General features: G+C 43.7%; 1 protein-coding gene across 2 annotated transcripts in view; it reads left to right on the top strand.

The window, feature by feature from the left end:
- The first annotated feature begins 1975 nt into the window (after window positions 1-1975).
- The window catches only part of CREB5 (cAMP responsive element binding protein 5), a 289788-nt gene continuing 274952 nt past the window's right edge, over window positions 1976-16811 (top strand). Inside the window, exons 1-2 of one of the 2 annotated variants that reach the window (XM_068152375.1) lie at window positions 1988-2011; window positions 2943-3047. In XM_068152375.1, the coding sequence (XP_068008476.1) occupies window positions 3045-3047 (3 nt within the window). In that variant the 5' untranslated portion in view covers window positions 1988-2011; window positions 2943-3044. Of the gene's footprint in view, window positions 2012-2942; window positions 3048-16811 lie in introns of both variants that reach the window. The other variant, XM_068152374.1, reaches the window with a different exon arrangement.

Here is a 16811-nt window from a genome sequence, read left to right as displayed (position 1 = left end):
GGTCACATGGAGGTCTACAATACCATTTGTAAGCAAGTATCACCACTAGACAAAACTATTTCTAGCACTTTGCCCTAGCATTTTGTTTGCTTCTGTCTCTGTCAAATTTGCCATAGTGTATTCGGACTGCACAGGTACCTGGAAGAATTCAGGCCCTGCTATCCTTGACTAGCATCTGAGTTCCTCATTGCCAGTTCCAGTTTGGAGAAAAAAAACCACTGCACCTACCCCAGGAAAACCCAGTCCCAGCTGCCTGTCTGGAAGAAGCACGAGTACATAAATCGCAGGATGAAATCTCAATGAGAGATGCAGAGCTGCTTCCCACTCTTCAATCTTTTTGTCATGGCCTTAAAAACCTGCAGCTTTTCTGTATGTTAAAACCCTTCCTGTGTGACAAAAGTAACTGCAGTTATTAGTTTAGTCATCTCCGTAGTTTATAATTTCAGGGCGTTTAGGGGTAAGGCACACTGCACTCAGTATTAAATTTCCAAGGATAATACCTGACAAAAGGAAGGCTTACAGTGACAGCATCATTGAGCCTTATCCTAAGTAGTTAAATGAGTTCAAAACCTATCATCAGTCACTGATAGCATCCGCTTCTATCTGCTTAAATCCTGCATAAAGTGCCAGTGAATTGTTAAAAGCTGAGGATGACTATTAGACAGCCCAGAGTAAGCCTGTGAAAGAATGGTATTATTTGGAGCAAAGTGCTGTATTATTGCCATTTGTAAAGCAGCTCCTGATTTTGGCAGTACATGTTATATTAATCTCTCCTCTGTTAATTGAATATCAGAGAAAACTCAGCCAAACAACATATTGCAAGTTGTAAGACCTTGCTTTGAAACTCTGAGGTTTCCTGACAAATGATGCCAGGCCTAGGTGCTAGAACACTGTATTCAAATGAAGTCATAGCTCCTGGCAGGAATCAGTGGCTAAATCCAGTTAATTATCCTGTGTATCTTTCATAAGGATTCCTCCTGGGTAACTGCGGGGCTAGAGGCACTGCTGAGGAGCGTTAGGCTGAGAGGGTAGAAGCATTCTTAACACAAGAAATCCTAGAAAGGAAGGCAGTGTACAATGATAAACTTTTGTTACTGCTCAGCGTCCCAAAGACACAGACACATTATCAACTAGATGCAGAACATCAAGTGTTGAAAAAGCAGTGAAATGCCTGTTTGTATCAGTTACTATTCTTTATTAGCATGCGCCCCGGGGGCTGTCCTGGCACCCGAGCCCTGCCAGAAGACACGCGTGGAGCAGGACGCCTGAGCGGGCTGAGGTGCCTCGTAGGGCTGCAGCTAGGGCTGGACGCTTTCTTCTCGGACACTGCCTTCTTAGCCATTTGCAAGGTGAAAAAATAAACCCACAAACCTCCAAAGATTCAAAACCCCGAAAGAGGTCGAAGCTGCAGCCGCCGAGTCCCAGCCGAGCACAGCCCTCCCCTACGTCTGCTGGGCAGTGGGGACAGCCCCTCGGCGCAGCCGGAGCACTGCCCCCCCACCCCCGACCTCCAGCACCGCCCCCGCTGCGCCCGGCCAAACTGCCGGACCTGGGGGAGGGAGACGGTGCTGGCAGCGCCGCAAGACCCCATCCCTCCGCGCGCGGGGGGACGCGCAACCAAGTTCCGGAGCCCGGAGCGCGGGTCCCCGCTCCCGAGCCCCAGTCCCCCACCGGGCGGCAGCGGTGGCGGTGCCGGAGCACAGAGCTGGAGTTGGCGGCGGCCGCTCCCCGACTGCTCCCCGCGCTCGGCTCCGCCCCGCAAACGGCGGCAGGGGGGCGGGCCCAGGCGGGGCCCAGGCGAGGCCCCGCCTCGCCCCTCTCGCCCCCCCCGCCCCCTGGCTCCCCCCCGCCTGCCCGGCACGGACCGCAATGATTTAGAAGTTCAGGAATCCCACGTGACGTCACGGAGGGTGATGTAATGCTTCTCTAAATAGAACGTATTGTAACCGTCCCTCAGTCCAACGTGGTTCCTCCGGCCGCGCTGCCGGTCCCGTCCCCGCCGCGCCGGGCGGTAAGTTCCTAAAAATACGGGGCAGCCCCGGGAAGGCGCCCGGCGCGGCGCGCAGCACTCCCCGCGCTTCCTGCACGGCACGGCGCGGAGCGGCAAGCGGAGCGGGGCAGCAGCGTCGGGGCGAGCGGCTGAGGAAGGGGCAGCTGCCGCCGCGGGGTCTCTCCCTCCGCCGCCGCATCTGCTCCGGAGGCGGGAGCGCCAGTTCCTGCTGCGCCGCTGCCGGGCGCGGGGATCCCGTTGCCCCCCGCCCCCGGCCTCGCCGTGTCCCGCCGAGGCGGCGCGGAGAGAGGGGGGCGTGAGCGACCCCCGCGTCCCGCAGAGGGTCGGGCAGGGCAGGGAGGCGGGGGACTGGGACGCACGGCCACCGAGCCGCGGAGCAGCCGAGTTCCCCGCCCGCTCCTCGGGGAGTTTGGGAAGTCTCTGCGCGCCGCTTCCCGGGATGGGATGGGATGTCTGCGTCGGGGCGAACAGCTCCCGGCACAGGGGCTGCAGTCTCGTCGCGCCCCCACGGCGGGCTGCGCGGTTCCTCGCCGCTGCCTGCCCCGGCAGTAGCCGGCACTGACAGCTCGGCGCGCCGTTCCGCAGCCACCTCTCCCCGCCGCCCCTAAAACTTCTGGATAAGTTTCGCGGCGTCGCCTGGGCGCCGAGCCGCGACCCGCCTGCGGTGGCCACGGAGCTGGGCGCGGGGTGCTGAGGGTCGCCTTCCCCCCTCAGACACCCCGGGTGCCGGGCTGCACCCGGCCCTTACGTCACGCTGCGGGTCGTTGTGGGGCTGATGCTCCGTTTCTGATGCCGTCGGGTCCGGGGCGGGGGGCAGTGCTGACAAGGTCCCCTCTCTGCAGCTCCGCTCTCCCTTTTCAGCCCCGCTGCTCCGATCCGCGCCCCCTCCCCAGCTCCGTGTTCTCCCTCCTGCCACTGTCCTCTCTTACAGGGGTCTCTCTCTCCCCAGTGAAGTTTTCAGGACGATAAGAGCTTCGGGAGTGTAAGGGGAATACTTGCTAAGCTCTGCCTCCTCTATTATTTATATCCAAGCATGGTGAGTGATTCTTCATCTCCAGGGCTTAATATTCGCTTTGCAGTTGGAAGAGAGAGGTTGTTCAAAGATGGGGGTAGGAAAATGAAATGTCCATATGTTTGTTCTTCACGGTTTTTAAAAATCCAGAACAATATTAGGAGCATCTTAAGCAGCAAGATTAGAAGTTTTCTATGTATTGTCAGTAAGAAACAGTGTCTAGCCAGCTGAAATTAAGCTTGAGTGGAAGCATAATAATTACTGTAAAGCATCTTGCTTGGCCTTTCGTTGAGACCATGCAGATTTCAGGGAGAGAGTCACCCACTGGCTTGCACCAGACTTTCCTTGTCTGGCCATTTGGACAAGGAGCAGTGCGTCAAGCAACAGTGGTGGAGGAAAACTTTCTTGTAAGACACTGTCATGCAGAAGTAATCCAGAAACCAGACTGAAAGCAAATTGAGAGGTGGAAGGTGAGAGCTGAATGGAAAGATACAGCATAATTTGTGGGGATTTTGCTGAAGGAAGTACACTTTCATAAGGGTATGGTTTATTTTCACTAGAAAAGTGTGCAGTGTTGAAAGTCCTCGCTTGGTATTATGTACCTTTCATATGGCGAATGAGGTTGTCGGTATCAAAAGCTGGAAATTCTTTATAAAAATGGCTAAAATCCTTATTTATGACTCCTTAATCCTAAAGGGAGCTGTACAGGTCGCAAAGCACTAGGGAAAAGTGTGATTAATGATCAGTGATTAGTGATAAGTGATTAGTGGTTTTATTCAAACTGTTACCTCTGACCAGAAGCACACATCAGAGGATTAACAGGCTCTTTAGATAAATGCTCATTAGTGGAAGGGGGAAAGCAAAGATAATAGGCATGCACACAGGGACAACTTTCTAGGAAAATCATTCCTGTCTCTGGCATAATAAGCTCTATTAGTAGAATGGTTCTTTAATATAAAAGTTGCTTTTATCTTGTAAATCAAAGATAGATGTAGAAGTTCGCTGTGCTATTATAGCCTAAATTTTCCCATATCCACTAGATGTGGATTATCTCAGTAGTGATATTTTATTTATAAAACCCCTCACAATCGAATCTTTAAGAACCTGAATGTTCCCAAGTGCTAAAGCCCTGCACCATGAGGCATCTGCTCCCCAAGGCAGAGCCGAGCCTGCTGGCAGCTGAACTAGATGGCGCAGTCCTGTGCTTCGCAACTCTATAGTCCTGGGTTATGAACTTAGCAAGTAGCAGCTTGCTAGGTGTCCTTCAGCACTTACAACAAAGTTGATTCTGTGCTGTGTTGGAGGCTAGACAGTGCTACGAGTTTGTAGTCACATTTTCCACGTCAGTTAATCTAGTGAGGCTACTGGAAAAAGTAGTCTCATTTACTGAAAGAAATGGTGAGAAAAAGAAGGAGAGAAGGAGAGAGGGGCACATAGCTACAACCTGGGACGCAATTCTGGATTGAACTGTTTTATACTGCTTTAATGAAGTGTGGTTCTAATGACCTTAATTACTGGAGCCTAGGAGCGCTTGGGAGCTTTTGCCCAGCTATCACCGGCAAAGCAAGTTTGGTTTTATTTTATTTTTCTAATAAAAAAAATAAAAGTCACTAAAAAGAAAGAGCAGTTGTCATGGCTGTTGAACAAAACAACTAGGACCGAACTGTACTCTACAGGTAATGGTAAGGACTCCATTTTTATGATAACTGACCAAGGATTTCTCCTTACTGTTTATCCTGCATCAATTGCGAGGAACTGGTCTCTGCTGCTGTCTGCAGACTTGGGGATGTTTCTGCTGGCCTGTTAGTTTATGTGGGATTTACATTGGTTCGCATCTGTGGAGATCATAAAAGTTTCAAAACATTACAAGAAACATTTGAGTGAAACAGGAAATAGAAACAATGAATTTATAGCATGAAAAGAAAGTGCTGTAGCCTCCTGTTGTTACATATTTAGTTGGAGCTGATTAGGCTAATGCTTAAAATCAGAAAGTTTTGTAAGAGCATACAAAAAAGGCAGTAAATTCTGTCTGCCACGCTTGAATATTGAATGGCAACAGCAATATTTTAGAAAGTCTACCCATTTAGAACAAGCAGAACTCTTTCCCCTTCACCAAAATACCCACTTGGAGCTCAGCTTCAATTTGTCGAGCTCTGCCTCTGCTAATTTAACCCAGGGAATGTAAAGGGAATCAAGCCATGTGTATAGATTAAAAGAGAGAGGCGAGGTTGTACATTTTATTTGTATTGCCATTCAGCAGAACAGCTTTCACAGGTAAAGAGCAATAGGTACTTAGAAAAAATTTGATGCTCACTTTGAGAATCTAAAATGCTCTGCAGTCTCTTGCATTTATCCTGTGCACTGCAGAGGAGTCTTCTGTAAAAGACAGTTTCAGTCAGAGCTGGAGTTCACTCTGGGGTTGATAAGAGAGAGGCAATCTTGCAGTGCCTTTAGAAGGCAACATTTAGTATTAAATCTTTCAGCTTCGTGTGGGCAGAATCTGTGTGAGCTCAGTAAGCCTTGCAGAATGATTTTTAAACTTGGTTATTAATTTCTCTGTTTGTGGCCCCCTTTAAAAACCTGTCTCTGCACCCCTAATCAAGGCAAGAGGATCTTAACTATTAGAAGAGTTCTTGCAAGGTTGTCGTTGCGTTTAAAACTTGTTTAGTCAAAGGCTTTCCCCTCTGATCTCTGTCATCCTGTGTCTCTGAGTTCTGCTGTTAGCACTTACTGGATTTTCTACAAACCTGTTGCTTTGAGGCCTTGTACCTCTGTTTATGTGTTATTAGGTGTTTTTCTAGCTTGATTTTAATTCCAGTGACCAGCTTTCCTTTATTAGCCTTTATTCTCATAATAAACCCTTTATTATGAGAAGCTTATTTGTGGACAAGATTTTGCAATAAAGCAAGAGCAAAACTGTTCCTACTTCAAATATTTATTTTATTAAAAAAAATAATAATTAAAAATCAGGGACCCTATGATCTAGTATCCAAACAAGCCAGCAGTTTTTCTCAAGGCCTGCACATACTGATATTGCTTGTAACTCATGACAGGAAAACTCAGTAGATGGAGTGCTGGAAACACAGATCCATGTATATAAAGCAACAGGTCTTTAATGTCTGCTTCATAGGTGCAGGTGATTCTTTCTCTTATCATTTGGGTTCAGTTATGTCATGCTAATCAAATTAATTAGGTAGAGAAATGTAATTAGGAGAGCTTATTAGGCTTGACCTTTTGTGTATAAACTGGCATTGCAACGAACACCTAAGGTTCCTAGTGGAAATACTTAAAATGCTTTGAGATTCTGTCAGTTGTGAGTACTAATGCCCAGGCCAAGCGGACAGCTTGGTAGGTTGTTGCCAATCTCCAATATCTCAAAATAATTTCTGTTGATTTATCCTCTCCCTCTCTCCATGCTGCATGCTATTTAACCTCTGAAAAAAACCCTCATGCTGATTTCTAGATAAATGATATATTCTGCTCTGGAGATTATAATGCTCAAGGGTTTATAAGGCACCTAGCCCTAAAAAAAAAGTTACTTTTAGGGCTTTTGCATTTTTCTGCCATGAGAATTTGTTCAAGTTAATCACAAATTTAAAGCAACAGTTTGGAAAAAGAAATTCTTCTCATCAAAACTTATATTACTATGGAAATTTACAGTTCTCAATGTGCAGTGCTTTCTGACACAGACAAAACGGTGATCTCAGACAGTGTCTTACCCTGCTGTGTTTGAACACTAGCCACATTACAGCAGTAAGTACAGAACTTAGCTTTTGTAGCCTTGATGTGAAACCCAAATGCTGCTATGGAAGTACCTTTTTGTTATTGTTGTTACACATATAATCGAAGAAGCTGTTTAAACTGTCTCAGGTGTATGTAACAAGCACCACATAACACACACGATATAATCATTTTGATGATGAGATGAAAAGACTTGTTGAAGGAGATACGCTGTTGTGTCTTGTTCTGTCCAGGGAGCTGTTCTGTTGGTTTGTGCACTGATCACTTGCCCCTTTTATGGCTCAGGCTGACGGGGCAACCCTGGCACTTTAAATGAAGAGCATGTCTACTATTTTTCACTCAGGTGTTATTTTACTCTAATTAAAAATACTGAGAGTCAGCATCTTTATTTTTTTTTGCTGGCCATCCCTGGGGAAATGCAGCTGTTATTTGCCCTTGGAGACTTTAGAAAGGGTTGGTTGCGCTGGGCTGTAGGTTTCTGCATGTGATATCGAATGCTATTTTATAAACACGAGGAGATTTTACAAGGATTTTGCTGAAGGCTGTAGGATTTTCAAAGTAAAACATTGAAAGCTTATGACAATTTCCTTAGCTTAAAATGTGTTTTGCTTTTGGTTCTTGTTTCCGTCTTATATATTTTTGTTGAGAATTCGTTCAAGAAGTCAGTCCTGCACACAACTTCATAATAAATGCCTTGGAACACAGCAGGGCTTGGCTAGGTGTGCAGTTTTAAGAATCTCATCCTCTGAGATGGCTCATACTGCTGTTGTGACACCCTCTCCACGCAAGGTGACTTGAAGGTGTGGGGTGCAGCCCTGCATAGGCAGAGAGCTCCACTCAGCAAGTGATAGAAAGGGCAACAGCTTTAGAATAGAATTTAGAAACCAGGAGGATTGACATCTGAATTTAACTGGGGAGAAATACTACAAATCCTCACTTGTCTTTGCCAGCCTCAGGAGGTGATTCTGCTTTTCTTTGTTTCTGAATGTTTTTATTACCCTTACTAGGGTACCAAGTCCTCTACCATCACACACTCAGGTCACCTTTGGAGTTCCTGCCGGGACCTTAAAAATATTTAGTAACAAACTCAGGAGCTGGTCATGGTTTGATCTTGCCTTCAGCTTTCTACCTCACCTAAACTCTACAAATAGTTTCTACTGCCTTTTTGTTCTTTGCAGTATTTTCTCAAATGGCTTTCTTTGCTCTCCTTTAAGTTTCTTTCCTTCTTGAGGGCCTTGTCTTTGGGTGTCACCACGCCGTGAGCATTTTGATGCAGTTGGAAGTGCTTAGTCCCAGCCTTAGTATATTTGTGTGTTTCTCTATACTAGTCATCCTTGAACACACTGACTAAATTTAATACAGAGAAATGTATTTAATTAGGCAGATCTTTTTCTCATTTAGAGGAAGAAGCTGCCTTTTTACTTATTTACTTTGTGGGTTTGTGCCTTCGCTTACTCTTTTATTGAATGCGAGGCAGCCATTGTTCATAGCCATCTTTTTCTGAGCTGTTTGCAAGTACTCAGAAATTAATTTGGCTCATGTGGGAAATTAACCCAGACCAGCGCTTCCTAGATTTAATATCTGAGGTTCTTTTTCTCCTGGCCAAATGTAAGTAATGCTGGTTAATGTGTGACGCTCAACACAGGGGGCTCTGTAGCACAATAAATGGAATCTGAGGTTGGGTTTAGTGTGTGTTGTATGGAGCAGCTACAACAGTTAGCAGTAAATTGAGATGTTACCATATTAGAACCCTCTCTCTAACTGCTTTTTTCTCTTTATTGTGCTTTAAATCTTTCAGTTCTGGAGTGCTGAGTTGGTATGGTAATTACTTGTGGAGTAGCATTCTGTTTAAGTAAGCAGTGGAATGCTCCGAGATATGGATGATGATATTAGTAGGTCACTCGTTTGTGCAAGCCATTGCCATTATTTCAGTCCCATGTGAACTAGTTTAGTCCCAGTCCTAGTATGTTTCTCACTTAACTTTCTTAAAAAACCTAAATTCAACAGCAACAGTCAGTTGCTAGGTGAGAAGCTTTAAATTGTGAGTAGTAACTCATATCGCTGTAATTTTAGCTGATTGGTTGAATCTGGGCCTGCTTTTGGTCCTTGTCAGCTCAGTGAATGAGTTTGTTACTAAATATTTTTAAGATCCCAGCAGGAACTCCAAAGGTGACCTGAGCGTGTGATGGCAAAGAGCCTGGAATTGTGTTTGTCCAGAAGTGAGCACTGTCTGCATTAGTCATTTGGACGTGCCAATACCTCACTTATATGAAACTTCTTTTCTTGGAATGGTAGTAAAATACAACCTGAAGAAACTAAAAGTTGAGCGATGGAACAGGAAAGAAGATAATCGGTTGCTTCAGGAATATCTTTTACAACCTACCGTTTAACTTCATTACTGAGTGAATGTTTGAGGAACAAGAAATCTAATTGTTAAGGGTTTATGAGGCTGACTTGCCTGTTTTGTGACACAAGCAAACAAAGGCAAGCTCCTTTTGCTGGTGATGAGCAGAGGAGGGGAGCATTGGCATATTTTGGATGTTTTTTCTTAGTGTTGAAGGTATCAGGATCAACGCTTCTACAGACTTCCATCATTTCACAGAGTGCATAAAGTGAGGGAAGAGATTCTGTAGTTACAAACAAGCTAAGATTTTTTCCCTTCTTTTCTTATTTCCATACCCTTAAGTGTACATGTAGCACTTAAAACTTACCTTAAGCCTCTTTTAAATCAGGTCAGTATAAGTTTCTTTAACTGGCTGTGCATGGAAAAGTATTTTTAAAAGACAGCAGGGAAAACATGAATGGTGTTAAAAACTGAAGCACTTTCTGCAACTTCTCTGCTGCTCTTTCATTCTTTGGTGCTAATAAAGTAGCACACGGAAAGTAGGTTAAATTTGAGTAACTGCTAATTTATCACAAAAAGCGAGGGAAATCAGTAATTCACCTATTTTGGTGTGAATTGTTGAAAGACCACTTTCTCTGAATAACTTGCTATGAAAGTAGAAAGGATCAAAAGAGCCAGGGGCTTTATGACTGAGTCAGGAGAATTACCTTCTTGTGGAGTTAAAAAAAACCCACAATCATCGCAGAGCCTGATTCTTCACTCGACCTGATACAATCTGGAGCAACTCTGTAGAGATCTGTGGAGTTACTGCCTGCAATAATGCTCATTGAGAAGAAAATGAGATTCACAGGGTCTATTCTGAGTGTAGCCTGTCGGTTGTGCGCGGTGCAAATCCCATTATTAAAGTAACAGCCTGACATGTCACGGTAAGGATGGCCATTTCCCCAAGATGAACATGTTTGTAGCTCTCCTCATCCTGTGACTACTTTTTAAGGGGGCAGGGGGATATTGAGCATACTTATTTTGTGCTCAATTAATATTCCTTCCGTGCACTCTCCTTCCTCTCACGCGCTTTATGTGTGGGTGCGCAGTCTGCACTCTCCATCATCTATCTGTCTGTGTCTCTTTGGCTGTGACAGTCACCACTCTGGCCTCAGGCTTGCACAATGTAGACGGAAAGCCCACCAAGATTTCCAGTTCAACACAGCAGGGTATAATTCTGCTTCTAAATATGATGTGCATTTTCAATCATAATGATGCTGTTGTGGATGGGGAATAACACCTTAGCCTTCAGTGATCTTTTATTTGTGGAGTTTTGTGGGTTGTTGGGTTTTTTTGCCTTTTTGGGGGAGGGAGGGGAGAGGAAGAAGGGAAAAAAAGGAGGAGATGAAGTGGGACAGAAGTGGGACAGAAGTGGGAAGTCAGCATAGCTGTGCAGTTTTAATAACCTGAAGCATTTGTTTGCAGCACTGGAAAGCAAGGACCAGGCTAGTCAAACATCTTACACAGCTCCCAGGCTTACCTGTGAGTGACAGCAGACAAAGTTCCTGAGAAATTGGGAAAAATCTCATCAGTGCCTGAGCTGCTTTCATTTTCTTAAAGAGCAATCAGCAGGGAACTTTGAATTAAAAACCCCAAACACTGTAAAGAGTGGTAAATAGTGTCTAGTGTACAACCCACACCTCCTCCCAGCCATTTAACCCAGGATATGTAGGGTCAGCTTCATAACTTTTGAAAATGGTATAAATCCATTGACTTATCTGCAACTGTGTGTAGTGAGGGTGTGGTTGTTTATTAATGGCACCCAACAGGCAGCTTCTGCATATAATCTTTTGTGGGAGGATGTAATGATGTTTTAGGCCTTATAACCGCTCTGGCATGGATAGATTCTCCAGACCTTTAACAATCCAGAGCTTAATTAGTAAAAAAAATGAAACAAACCCACAACTATGATTTCACTGCCAAACACTTAAAAAAAGCACTATTTATGTAGGCCCTATATAAGCACACATTGTTTTATGTTCCTTCTGCTGGCTTTGCATTTGACTAATCCATTATTCTCGGAGCGCTGCTGTGCTGAGATCATCAGTGATGATAGTGTGAAAACAAACAAGTTTTAGCATGAGAAGTCACTCTATGATTTGACAGGGAGGTTGTCGGCATCAGAACATCCACTCTAATTTCATCTCTTGTCAAAGCAAAATAAAAATCAGGTGGCTATTGGGAAAACAAAATATTACATTTGTAGGAGGAGAGGAAGGGAACTGGATCTAATTCTGCAAGGTGCTGTGCCATCTAAAAGGAAGACCCATCTCAATCCCCATTGAAGTCAATGGGCACTGAGGGCACTCAGGGACTAGTGGCATTGTCTCCTTTTTCTCCAAAGTTTAGTAAAACTGCTGAGATGAAACTTAATTCCTCATTAATTCAAACTCCTAGCAAGTTCCTGGGAGAAAAGCTCTCTTTGTTAGAGATCGAGATACCCTCCATCTTTTCAATAGAGAGCTAAAAAAGTGTGTGCTCTAATCCTGTAGCCTTCAAGAAGTCCTTCAACGCGAAGAGTAACAATCAGAGCTGGTATTTTGCACATACCTTAGCAGTACAAAAATCATGCTTTGGAGAAAATAATTTCTGGCCTTTATTACATTACACAAAATACGGAGACAGCTGTGTATTTTATTCTGTTGCAAGTGATCTTTAATGTTATCAAGAAAGATGTTGTGTTCCCCTGTGTTAAGTAAAACAGCTTTGGGATTAACGAATGCAGCTATGTAGGAGTCAGATAGGTGCTTTGACGAATGAGCTATCAAATGATGGACATCCCTCCTCCCTCCCCCCTTCTTTTTGGTTTTGTTCTTCAGTGAAAAGTTACAATGGGCTGTTTTTTAACATCAACAGTTAAAGTCAATGAATCCCAGATGAGTCAATCAACTTAATAATACCCTCAAATTTAAGGCTCCCAGATAGTTTATTTTACTGCTATACTGTGGCCTTACACTTGAACCTCTTACTGGATTATCTAACTTGAGTGGAGCTTGCAGGACACACAAGGAAACACTTTGAACACTTAAAACAGCGTTGCTCCCTCTGTAGTAGGCAGGATGCTATTCTCTTTTGTGCTATGTGATTCTCTACAGTTTTTCTTGCCAAGAAGCTAATATTCCAAACTATTAAACCAGCCTATTTCTAGCCTGTCAGTCCTCCAGTTTTCATTTCAGAGTTTTCAGTCAGGGCACTGTTAGCCAAATGCTTTTCAGTAAACTGAAAGTACTTAGGGGTAGAATAAGCTTAGGAGAAGTATTTTGAGCACTGTAATTAATGCTAAATTAATTTATAATGAGGACAATAGGAGATGTGATGATGAGTGTCTTATCAAGCTAGTGAGGGAAATAGATTTATATAAAATAAGAAAATTTGAATTTGCTGTGTTGCTTTCAAATGCCTTAATTGCACTGAGGATGCCTTGCAGCAAAGTGTTGGGTTTGGCATGGTGTGTACGATGAGCTCCTTGTTATATCTCTTCTTTTGAGGAAGGGAAAGATGTGGCACTGGGAGTACTCCCAAGCCTTGTGGCCCTGTTGCGTGGCATGGGAACACACACTGCACAGCGGGCACAAAGGTGGCAGTAGAAGCCACTTGATGCCTTTCCACACTAATGACTTTGCCAGGGCTCAGGTGCCTCCAGAAAGTTCAAGAGAGATTTCATGCAAATCTCTTAGTTGGTGCCAGTACTTAGAAAATACTAGGCAGGAAAATGACCATGTCTCCATTTACAGAGGCTTTAGTGCTATGTGTCACCTGAAATGGGCAGGTACCACGTAGAGAACACATCTTGGAGTATTCCAGTCATTTTTAGCAGACTTTTAAGAGCAAAACCGAGGCTGCAATCAGGCAACTGTTTTGTACAAACAGATTCTTGTGGATATAGTAAGTGATACACAGCAATAAACTGTAGCTTATTGCTGGGGAGGGAAAACATAAAAGCAAGTGCCCAATGCTACAGGAATAACATAGCTTTGGTAAAGGCTGGTTGTTAAAGTGTTACATGAAAATAGCATTACTTTTTTAGCATTTTACTCACATACACAGTGCCTTCCTAATAGCCATCTTCAAAACACATGCTACAAAAGCATCATCCTTTCATTGCCCAAGTTAAAATGCTGGTTATTTTACCATCTAACAACCAGCTCTGCTTGGAGCTGTCTGTGCTCTCAGCTATGGTGCACGTGAGATGGCAAGGTCCTAACAGAGCCACTTATCTCTTGTCAAAGCCCATATTTAGCACAGAGGGGATTTCCTTGCCTGTAGTGCAGAGAAGACAGTTGGGCCACAGGGTTTCTCTTTAGCCCCATCTGATCTTGAGTTAAATCTAGTGGCAGTTGCTAGGGGTAAGGTGGACATCCTGTGAACAGCAGCTTTGGAGGGGGAGTTTATCTGTCCTGGTAACTTTCACAGAAGAATATTCACACAAAGAAAGCAGCTGAAAAGCACAGAGGCCTGAAAGTGTTCACAGTTACATATCTGATTTTGTGACTAGTTTCTGCCAATGTGAAATGGGAGAAAAATATGTGAAAAAGTCAAAATACTCAATTGCCACAGTTTTTCACAATGAGATTTATCTCCTTTGAAAATTGGCTTACATTAAGGAAGACACAAGGCACTAAATCTTCCAGAGATTATTATTTGGTGCTGAATAAAATATTTTGGGGCTAGTGCAAACATTTTTATGTTTACCTGTCTGTGTTTGTCTTCTTTTGGTATAAGGGAGCTTGAGATCCTTCATGTTTTCCTTACCTGCACAATATTCAGGGGAGACCTCATTGCTCTCTACAACTACCTGAAAGGTGGTTCTGGCCAGGAAGGGGTTGGTCTCTTCTTTCTAGCAACCAGCACCAGAACAAGAGGACACAGTCTCAAGCTGCACCAGGGGAAGTTTAGACTCGAGGTGAGGAGAAAGTTCTTCACCGAGAGAGTAATTCATCATTGGAATGTGCTGCCCAGGGAGGTGGTGGAGTCACTGTCCCTGGAGGTGTTCCAGAGGGGACTGGACGTGGCACTTGGTGCCATGGTTTAGTCATGAGGTCTGTGGTGACAGGTTGGACTTGGTGATCTTTGAGGTCTCTTCCAACCTTAGTGATACTGTGATACTGTAGTATAAAGCCGTGCAAGCTGGGTTGTCTGAGAACTTCAAATGGCTGGGTAGAGGCCTTTTGCTGGCCAGATCTCCTGAATATTCCCTAAGATTTGGTCTGATTTGGTTGGATCTGACTGGGACAGAAAAGGGGACTGCTATTCCTGGAGAGTAGTGCAAAATTGGCTGATGGGCTCAGTAAAAATTGGCTGAAGGAAGCCAAGTCTTTGTACAGCGACTTCGCTGAGAATAGATTTAGTAGAGGCTGTCCTCTATGAACAATGTCAGGAATATCTTGGATTTTTTTCCCCCCAATTAAATCATTGTATGTCTGTTAAATTCAGAAGCTGGGCTAATGAAAGAATACTCCTTCTTGCTTGTGCTGCTAGCTTAGGTTTTTACGGTCTTTTTAATGTATTTCTTTGGGGGAAACGTGGATGTCTTAAATGGAAACTTATTATTGGCAATGATCTGGTGCAAGTTTACTAAAAGCTTATGTGAAGTTGAATATTTGGTGATGGATTAAAAAGGAGCTGAAGGAACAATAAACATTTTTAAGGTACATATTTACTTTTTGCCTTTTGAGCAAATAATTTGCTCATTTTTTTGTCATGAGACATAGTGGATGTTGGAGAGGAAGGAATTCTCGCTTAAGTGTGTAATTGCATTTCTTGCACCTTTTATTAAATCATGTGGAGTATTTAATCTCCATGTGATGGCTCTTTAACTTGTCTTTTCAAGTGTGCTTTTTGGTGGCTTGATGGTATGTAGAACATTTCCTTCCTGTACTGCAGCATTTCCAACCAAAATCTGAGTATGTTTGAAACCTTAGCTTATTCACACTTCCTAATCATAATCCCTTTGGTTTTCTTGTCAGCACCTTTTTGTGGTATTTCTCTGGACACCTCTATCTAATATCTCCAGAGGTTATTCTACAGAGTAGCCTTTGACAAGATCTATTACTTACTACTTACTGGTTTTAACAAGGTGAAAAGAGGTCAGGCTCTTTAAAAGGCAGACATTATTAGGAGGCTGCTGTAGAGTCTCTTGGTGGTTTGTCCATCTCTTCTGGCAGCACTGTCTCTGAATCCATGCGGAGGCCTCCTCTACAGTGCAAAGAAAATTACATTTGTGACTGGGGTATGATGACATGTAGATAACATATGTCCTTGGGAATGTGGTTACTACAAGCCTTACAAAGCTCCAGGATGTTTCTTTGTCGGGGTTGTAGCCTTCTAGTACACCCACTGGAATCTGTGAGATTGTTTGCTGTCATTTTCAAGCATAACAGGATTTCAGGCTTAGTTTTTTTTTTACTATGATCCAGTTAATTGAGTTTCATGACCAATGCTAAGGACTTTTGCTGCCACGAGAACTGAACTGGTAATTTAGCTATCTCTAAGTGAGAGGTGGTGGTATCTGTTTCTTTAACCAAATGGAGATCCAAAAGCTACTTCTTTCCAACTAGAAAAAACACAAAGAACACACCAGACTGCAAAAATCTCACTCTGTGAAAAGAGTAACTACAAGATCCTTTGGGTTGGCATACCAAATCTTGACATTAGACCATAGATGTTTTCCTCCAAATTAATTAAAAAGCTGAGGAATTTTACAGGAGAGTTTAGACAGATCCCAGAGGTATCTGAAATGCAAGTAAAGAAAAAAAAAGTCTAATCAATTTCTCTTCCTGCATCCTCTAAAAATGAATGTGTTTTTTTTCCCCTAGGAAGCTTTGAAATCTGGGTTTTGTCAATGAAGGATGATAATTTTTCTTTCAGCCTTTATCATTTACTTACCACAGCATGCTCCTTTGTGCTCTCTGTACTTGTAGGACCTACAAAACCTGCTGGCATACTTTCAGATGCAAATAGCTGTAGTACAGGGTTAAAAAAAAAAGTGTATTTTTGAAGCTTAATGAGCAAATCACAAGAAATTTACCTCTTATCCTCAAACACTGAACACCAGGCTGACTTGTTGCTTACATAGCTTTCACTTTCTGTCCAGAGGCTTATCAATTAACCTCATGCAGCCAGTGATTGAAGTGCTCTGTCTTGGAATAGAATTTAAATTTCATTTACCTAATGGGAACCAATTGCCACATGACTACCCTACACGTATGGCATGGGCAGCTGGGGCTGAGCCCTTCCCAGAAATTAGGCACGATATCTGTCTTGAGAGTATCTGAAGTTATATAGGGAGAGCAGGATGTAAATGTGAAATGTATATTACTTCTTTTTTACTTCAAACTACACCAACAAAAGAAGAAGAAGAGAAATAATTCTGCCTTTTTTCCCCCCCCATTATAGTCACACAGAGGTTAAATGTATACTGCTATGGGGACAGGCTGAGGGAGCTGGGGTTGTTCAGCACGGAGAAGAGGAGGCTCTGGGGAGGCCTAATAGCAGCCTGCCAGTAGCTGAAGGGGCCCTACAGGAAGGATGGAGAGAGACTGTTTACGAAGGCCTGCAGTGACAGGACAAGGGGCAATGGCTTCAAACTAGAGAAGGGCAGATTTAGATTGGATATCAGGAAGAAGTTCTTATGAGGGTGGTGGAACACTGGAACAGGTTGC

The sequence above is a fragment of the Melanerpes formicivorus genome, unplaced genomic scaffold, assembly GCF_026170545.1.
Source record: "Melanerpes formicivorus ecotype bairdi unplaced genomic scaffold, bMelFor1.0.p_v2 SCAF_23, whole genome shotgun sequence".
NCBI lineage: Eukaryota > Metazoa > Chordata > Aves > Piciformes > Picidae > Melanerpes > Melanerpes formicivorus.
The sequence above is the reverse complement of the archived record's forward strand: the minus strand, read 5'-3'. Positions and strand labels throughout refer to the sequence as shown.